At 43.2% G+C, this 8,236-nt stretch overlaps 1 protein-coding gene across 1 annotated transcript; it reads left to right on the top strand.

Moving 5' to 3' along the window:
• The first annotated feature begins 1,323 nt into the window (after positions 1 to 1,323).
• tmed1b (transmembrane p24 trafficking protein 1b) lies at positions 1,324 to 7,928 on the top strand. Its single transcript, XM_066660495.1, has 4 exons — positions 1,324 to 1,631; positions 3,623 to 3,720; positions 4,119 to 4,305; positions 4,702 to 7,928. The coding sequence occupies exons 1-4, from the start codon at positions 1,452 to 1,454 to the stop codon at positions 4,918 to 4,920; spliced, it is 684 nt and encodes a 227-aa protein (XP_066516592.1). The 5' UTR covers positions 1,324 to 1,451; the 3' UTR covers positions 4,921 to 7,928.
• The last annotated feature ends 308 nt before the right edge of the window (positions 7,929 to 8,236 follow it).

Here is an 8,236-nt window from a genome sequence, read left to right as displayed (position 1 = left end):
GAGTTGTGTCATCAGTGTAGCAGTGGAATTGAATACCATGCTTATGGATTAGTCTACCCAGTGGCAGCTTGTAGAGTGTGAACAGTACAGGGCCAAGCACTGATCCTTGTGGAACACCAAATTTAATTTTATTCAGATTAACAAATTGATAACGGTCAGACAAATAGGTTCTGAACTAAGAGAGGGCAGATCATTTTATTCCTAGCAGATTTTTGAGCCTGTCAAGTAGCATCACATGATCTCTGGTATCAAATGCTGCACTAAGGTCAAGCAGCACCAGAATAGAGATACAGCCCTTATCAAGTTAAAGGAGTAAGTCTTTAAATGGACTAGAACCCAAGACAAGACCGGCTCATGACATTAGGCCGTGTCTGACTGAACCGTAAGTGCCAGAGCTAAGACAGATTTGGCCCAAATGTGTCTTCTCTCTAGGACACGTGTTTGTACATGAAGTGGTTGTTCAAAGTGTCCATAGCTGTGAGTGTGTGAGTCACTGGGTGAGTGTGTGTGTGACTGAGTGACTGGGTGAGTGTATGTTGTCCTGTGATGAACTGAGGCCCCATTCAGAGTGTGTTGCTGCCTTGTGCCCAGGCTAGGCTCCTCAAACCTGAAATGGATAAAGCTTTTTCAGACAGAGAATATATTCATGAAAATAAACAAATGCCCATTTTGTATGTGTGCACACACATAAATGTCTAAATTTTGCTGTTTTATTTGTTAGTTAGCTTTAAAATAAGAGCTCCAGCAGCCCGTAGAGGCCATTTCGGAGTGTGTTTAGGAAAAGAACTTCTCTATCATGACTTTACATCTATTACTTTATAACATATAGCGTCATTTACAGCTACAGGACACTCCCGCTGTGATTGGCTTAGGGAGGGACACTCGGTGCTCACGGATTGGCTGCTGAGTCTAGCTGTGTTCTGGTTGGCTATCCCCACTCGACCCTCTAAAGCAGAAGTAACTGCAGTGACGGGCAGTTTGAGTAACTTCAGCTGAAGGTGTGATTCAACCGATTCAGTTAATGTAGGGAACCGACTCCTCGACACCCAACTGATTCAGTCCTTACTTAGAGATGATTTATTGGTGGAATGACATAAATATACCGAGCTACACTTAAGACTCTCTTGTTTGTAGAAGCGAAGCTGAAACAGGCTGGATTTGTTTTATATATTTTAATTGTTTATGTGAATTTCAGACGACTTAATTACTAATTACCCAGAATTAAGTGTGAGAGAGTCTCTGAGAATGAATCGTCCGGTTGAAGCACCACAAAAGTTATATCTCAATTCACTCGAATGGTTTCATCAAAAGGAATCGGTTCATATGAATGATTCTTCTCGAGTGAGACCCAGCTGTAGCCGAGAGTAGAGTGGCGGAAGTGCTGGAGATGTGTTGGAGTTAACGCGGGATTTCAGGTGTTGTTTCTGCTTATTTCTCGGCTCCGGAGCGGTATGTTGTTCCCGGGGAGCTCGGTCCTCGGCCCTGCGGGGTTTGTGTTGCTCTGCGCCGCGGTGGAAGCGGCTTTTACCCCGGGCATAGACAGCGAGCTCACCTTCCTCCTCCAGCCCGGACACACCGAGTGTTTCTACCAGAGCGCCGCCAGGAACAGCAGCCTTGAGGTGGAGTACCAGGTAAAACACCATTGAAACAGCACTTTAACTTAACTGAAATTGACTTAAACAGAAGAACAGCAGTGTGGAGGTGGATAGCCAGGTATACACACTGGTAAACATCTTAAATCACCATAAAACACTACTAAAACTGAGCTAAATATCCACTAAATGGGTTAAACTGAAGAGCAGCAGTCTGGAGGTGGAATACCAGGTGCAGTATGGAAAACAAAAGCAACCTAAAATCACTAAAACACCACCCAAACAGCATTTAAACTTAATTAAAACGAGTTGAAAAAAATAGCAACCTGGAAATGGAGAACCAGGTAAAACATGAGTAAACACCTCTAAAATCACTTTAGAACACTACTAAAACAGAGCTAACACTTCACTAACATGGGTTAAAGAGAAGAATAGCAGTCTGGAAGTGGTGTTTCGGGAAAAAGTGGTTAAAACGCCAGTAAAATAGCACTGAATTCACTAAAACAACAGTGAAAGAGCACCTCAGTATCACAAAATGGACTTCTGCAGCCAGGATGTGGATTATGACATACAAATGTGGTTTAATCACAACTGAAATCACTAAAACACCACAGAAGCAGCACTAAGACAGGCAGCCGTCTGGAGGTGGAGTACCAGGTAAAACATGACTGAAGCTGCATCACTACATTTAATTTAAACACTCCAGAAACTCTACTAAATGTCACTGAAACTCCAATGAAAACTATTATAATCATCAGAACGACCACTGAAACATAGTCATAAACCCGGCTGATAACGTAGAACAGCCACCTGGAGATGGAGCACCAGGTGTAAACACGACTAACATAAACATCTTCAAATGACTGGATCCTGTTATCAGCACAGTGAACGGTTCTGAGCTACACATCACACCCCTCAGTTACATCTTCCTCAGACGTTCATTTTGTGGAAAGGTCAGTACCACAGCACGTCTCCTCATCCACCTTCGGGCAGAGGAACAGTTTTTAAATTAAAGTGTGCCTGTGTTTGTATTAAGGGTATGAAGCTGCTCTGATGTTTGTGTTGTGTGTCCGTGTTAAACATCCTCACGCTGTAAGGAGAGTGGAGAAACATTGATTAACCTCATCTTTACTCAAATCATCCAGGATTTCTGCAGCTGAATCAGCTTTGGGAAAGTGGAAAACACCTCTACAGGTCAAAGGTCAGCTCTTCTGTTATCAACAGCCCAGTGTTAATCAGCTCTGCTCCTGTAAGAGTGGAGGAAAGTCTAACCGTGGTTCTTAATGAAATGTCTGTGACCTGCTATGGTCAAACCCCACGAGCCACACAGCAGTGTTCTCCCCCTGTCTAAACAGCCCTGTTCAGAACGTATTCATTTAAATGATAATGAGCCACTCGCTGTTCACCCCGACCCTGAGCGCACAGCAGTGAGGAGCGAGGAGCAGAAACTCTGGTTTTCGCTGGTTTCTCTTTCTTCTCCATTTTCGTTTTCTCCCTTTTTATTCAGTGCTTTTTTTCTCTGCCTTTGTCTGCTTTGCTACATTTAACTTCGTCTTTGCGCTTTCACGTGAAGGCTGGTCCAGCGCTGTGATTGGACAGACTCAGACAAGTGGGCGGGACCATTCTAAAGTCTCTGCACTTGACGTCAGAAGTGGAGCAGAATCGGAACAGCTCATTTTATCTCGTGTTTTCAGACTCAGGCAGCACACAGAGAACTAACTGGGTCTTGTTTCACATTGTATGTGGTGGTGGGCTCCAGATTCACACTTTAATGTAAACTGAACAAGGGAATTTTTTCTTCAATGTTGGTACAGAACCTCTGACTCTCTGAAGCAGCTGCACATGAGCCACACCTCATCACACTCAGTGCAGAGTGTCACCAGAGAGGCACATCTCCCGGCACTGGGCTGTGGAGCAGAAGAACTGTTCTCTTCAGTACATTAGGAGAGTGGGAGTAGTTGGGGTGGTGTTACTTTTTATTAATTGCAATGTTTTATTTTGTGTGTGTGTTTGTTTCTGTTTATTTGCAGGTCATTGCCGGGGCAGGTATGGACGTGGACTTCTCCATCTTCTCTCCTCGTGGGGTCCAGCTGGTCTCTGAGTTCCGGCGCTCTGACGGTGTCCACATGTAGGTCCCTCCTCCACCTCCTGCTTATTGGCTGTTCTGAGTTACCGCCACATTCCGCAGCTCCTAATTGGCTGCTTTTCTCTATCCATTTGTATTTACACTGAGCTGTAATTTCTAACATGAGGCCCTGGTCTCGGGGAGCAGTCCAAACCCATCTCTCCAATCACTCACACACTCCTGTCACTTTAGATGGAAACCAACACATGGATTTCATTCCGTCACCTACTCACTTATTCACTGAATGAATGAATGAATGAATGACTGACTAAAATGTGGAAGTTCATATTGTGTTAGCTGTGGTTACTATTGTCTATGTTTATTAGTAATTATGTGGTAGCTTTGGAAACTGAATTAGATTTGATTGAACGACTGCGTTGCTGCCCTCTTCTGTTGTTCAGGGTGGAGCCCACTGAGGAGGGAGACTATCAGATCTGCTTTGACAACAGCTTCAGCAGATTCTCAGAGAAGATGGTGTTTTTTGAGGTCATACTTGACAGTTCAGCCAATGACGTGGGAGCTGAAGATGAGTGGGCGGGGCTTGGGGAGCCAGAGAGTGTATTGGAGTATAAACTGGAAGATATAAGGGTAAGAGGACCTTCTTCTATAAACACACCTCCCACAGTAACACACTTCCCACAGTAACACACTTCGTCCGCCCTGTTTCACAGATCCACAGTAACACACTCCCTCCGCCGCGTTTCACAGATCCACAGTAACACACTCCCTCCGCCGCGTTTCACAGATCCACAGTAACACACTCCCTCCGCCGCGTTTCACAGATTCACAGTAACACACTACCTCTGACTCAGGATCTTTACGTCTCACGCAAAGGATGTTGATATTTATTTAGTAAAGTGTCCCTGTCACTGCACACAGGCATTGGGATCCATTATTCATTTTAGTTTAAACTGAGCAGAGAATATGCTAACCCTCCTACCCACTCACACTTTTCTTTCTCCCCGCCCCACCCCCTTTCGGTAGGAGTCAATGGACTCTATTCATCGCCGTCTGGAGCGAAGTCGTCAGATGCAGACGGTTCTGCGGGCGTTCGAGGCTCGAGACCGGAACCTGTTGGAGGATAATCTGTGGCGGGTTTCTTTCTGGTCCTGTAGCTCTCTCCTGGTCATGCTGTTGGTGGCCGTCATACAGGTTTTCACAGTCCGCCGCCTCTTCGAGGACAAGAGGAAGATCAGGTCCTGAGGCCATGCCCCCTATCTTCTAATCAGCCTATAGTAGCACAGGAGACTGCGTGATGGACCGTAGGCGGCTGGGAGAGGACCTGAGACAGAGTGCGGAAGATGATTGTTGATGTGTACGTATACACAGGCGTGTAGAAACCTCATATCTCCAAGTAACACATGCATTCCAGATCATTTTGGAGCATTTCTATTGGTCCGTTCGTAATTAAATGAATAAAGAGCCCTGGTGTTTTCACATGATGTAAGAATAAGATACACTTTTAACAATAACAATGAGGCTTTGATATGACAATGATATTTTTGCACTTTTAAAACTGCATTTATGAGAAAGGAAAGCTTTCACTATATGAATGTATTGTTAAGTTGAAGATTGATTTAATTTTGGGCAGTTTCTATTGGTCCTTTCTGAAATATGTACACCAATGTCAGAATTTGTTCACTGAATCTTTATATTTATCACATTATATATGTTTAAATTAGTCATGGTTCTTATCAAAACCTCATTTTTGTTGCACATTAAATCCCTCTATGAAGACCCCCGAACTGTGGGTTACAGTGGAAGTATAAATGGCAGGAAATCTGACCAGTGCTCTATTGGCTGCCATCAGATTCTTAATGCGAAGTGTATTAATCTCACTGATTACATTCTCGGGCTGGATGATAATTAAATATCAATATATTTCGCAATATAAAATGTTCCAGTAACGATATTATTATAGACACATTTTCAATATTTCAGTACACATTATTTACAGCATCTGTCACTAACTGACGGTCATTAGAGGGCGCTGTCATCAGGTCAGCACTCAACTTAGTATTTAGTTTAAACATTTTAATATTAACAAAGCCAATAGGGTTATGTTTGATGGGTGATGTCATGTTTCTTGTTTGTTCTGTTCGTATCGATATCAGAATATTGTATCAACTAAAAGAAATAAATTGTGATATAAAGTTTGGTTGTATCGTCCAACCCTGGACGTGTAATGAAGAGTGGACCAATAGAAACTCTCCAAAAATGACCAAAACATTCCCGTATGGTCAGCATGTGTTTTTGAGGTGGGACGCTTTGTTCTGACAGAGATGATGTGAATAAACTCTTCTCCTCTGAAGAGATGTAGTTTAAACCCAGTAAAGGGTTGAAGTGCCTTGCTCTAATCTCAGCTTTAGGATCAAACCTCTTCCCGTCTTCATCGTTACTGACCGCTAGACTGCAGCGATTACAAACAAACATGCAAACAACAAACAAACAGGAACGGAGGAAACTGGTCTGAGTTTCCTCTGTGTCCTGCTCCTCTCTGCGGACCTCAGCTGACGGGACAGACATTGTTTAACGATTAACCCATAGTAGAACCACAGAAATCACTGTTCAATAATCATCTGTGATCAGTAACACCCTGTAATTCAGCTCAGTCTTCCACTGTCGCTCTGGGGCTGAATGATTGTGGAATGACACCTCGACACTCATCACACCCATCAGCTGAAACTGTAAACAATAATATAGTTTAATCATTAATAAAATGAACAGGTACAGGCATGAGACAAGTTTAAACACAGTGTCCCACACAGACAGGGAATGTTTAAACCCTGTGTCCACTTTCTGTCCACTCTGTGAGACACTCCTCCCTCGTTGGTCCACCTTGTAGATGTAAAGTCAGAGACAGTAGCTCATCTGTCGCTGCACGGTGTGTGTCGGTCGTCCTCTAGTCCTTCATCAGTGACACAGGACGCTGTCGGCTGGATGTTTTCAGTCGCTGGACTGTACTGAGTCCACATCACCCTCCCCAGGTGTGTCACACAAAGGATGGCTAACTTTAGCCTGATAAATGAAGCCCTAACTCAAGGCTGTCCATTAAGGGAAAAATCTTCCTGGACTGTCCTGAATTTTGGTTTTAAGTGATCTGATTAACTCCAGATATCCCTCAACTCTTTTCCTACTGGACGGGCTTGAGTTTGGGTTTAAGTTATCTGGCTAAAGAAGTCCTGATTTGTGGAGCATGGTTCAGGGGCTCAGTGGCTCCAGGATCTGGGAGATTGGTGTAGGATGTTCTGCTCTCTGTGAAGGATCATTATGTTCTCCATCATCTGAGCGCTCTGTCTCAGCTGTTACAGTGAGTCCAGTATTGATCAGGTATTGGTTTCATTGATCAGGCCCTTAATTTAAAATCAATCAGATCTGCTGTGTAACTCTTTACCAAATTAATATTAAAACCAGTCTCATATATCATCACTTCCCAAGTTCAGTGTCAGGATCTGATTAATAAAATATTCAAAGAGGGGACAGAAGACACCTGGTAGTATGTTTTAGTTTATAATGATTGAACATTGATTATAATGGATGGTTATAATGAGTTTATAAATGTAATACTGTCACTGTCAATCCCAAACCTTGTATCTCCAGAACACTTTATAGGAGCAGTTCTATTGGTTGGTTGTTCAGGAAGTTTTTGGGCCATCGGTGTGAAAGTTAAAGATGATTCATTCAAAATTACACAACAGTACTTGTAAACACACACGCACACACTTCTGAAACAGCCAGCAGCCAAATCTGCACCCAGGAAGTGGTTGGGGGTTAGGTGTCTTGCTCAAGGTCACGTCAGCCAGGGATGTTGAGGGAGGAGGCAGTGCTGTTCCTTCAGTACCCCCACCCCCAGTTTCCTGCCATTCCAGGAATGGAACCAGCGATCTTCTGGCTCCAAACCCCCACTGCTGAATGAGAGGGAAAGTGGCCAGAATGGAGATAAAAAAGTTTTGTCCTGGCAGTGGTGGTATTTCCTGTGGAGGTTTGTTGTTTTTAAAAGTGGTGTTGGTTTAGTGGGAGCTGTGGAGACATGGGGCTTTCAGGTCATTGGACGTCTTTGTTTTCTCTCTGACGTTCCTCTTTGTCTTTCTCTAAAATCGAAGTCATTTCCTTTCAGAGCTGATTCCTGTTTGACTTTAGCTAGAGTTGCAGACTCACCTTGACCACAATGTGATGCATATTTTTTAAGATTTTTTAAAAATAAAAACATACTGAACAACTTTTGTCTGTTTTACTGCATTCACTTGTGTTCTTACTGTACGCCATACTGAAGTACTTAATATTCAGTATTGAGTACTTACTCAGTGAAGTCCTCAAACCCAGAAACCAACTTCATACTCAGTGCAGTACTCAGTTAAAAGGAAAGTATGATTGTCGGGAAAGGCAGTTCTAAGCTCTGCATCTTTTAAGGTGGAACAGTGTGTTTGAAGGGAAAATAATATTTGTTTGTACATATCTGACATTACCTCAACCTAAGTTTTTATTCACTGTTTGAATTCCCACAGAAACTCATTAGCAC

The sequence above is a fragment of the Hoplias malabaricus genome, chromosome 2 (assembly GCF_029633855.1).
Source record: "Hoplias malabaricus isolate fHopMal1 chromosome 2, fHopMal1.hap1, whole genome shotgun sequence".
Taxonomy (NCBI): Eukaryota; Metazoa; Chordata; class Actinopteri; order Characiformes; family Erythrinidae; genus Hoplias; species Hoplias malabaricus.
Note: the sequence above shows the minus strand (reverse complement) of the source record. Positions and strands in the feature narration are given on the sequence as shown.

Coding starts and splice junctions, on each gene's coding strand:
- tmed1b (XM_066660495.1), top strand. CDS start 1,452: ATGTTGTTCCCGGGGAGCTCGGTCCTCGGCCCTGCGGGGTTTGTGTTG. Junction 3,721..4,118: donor CGCTCTGACGGTGTCCACAT/GTAGGTCCCTCC, acceptor TCTGTTGTTCAG/GGTGGAGCCCACTGAGGAGG. Junction 4,306..4,701: donor ATAAACTGGAAGATATAAGG/GTAAGAGGACCT, acceptor CCCTTTCGGTAG/GAGTCAATGGACTCTATTCA.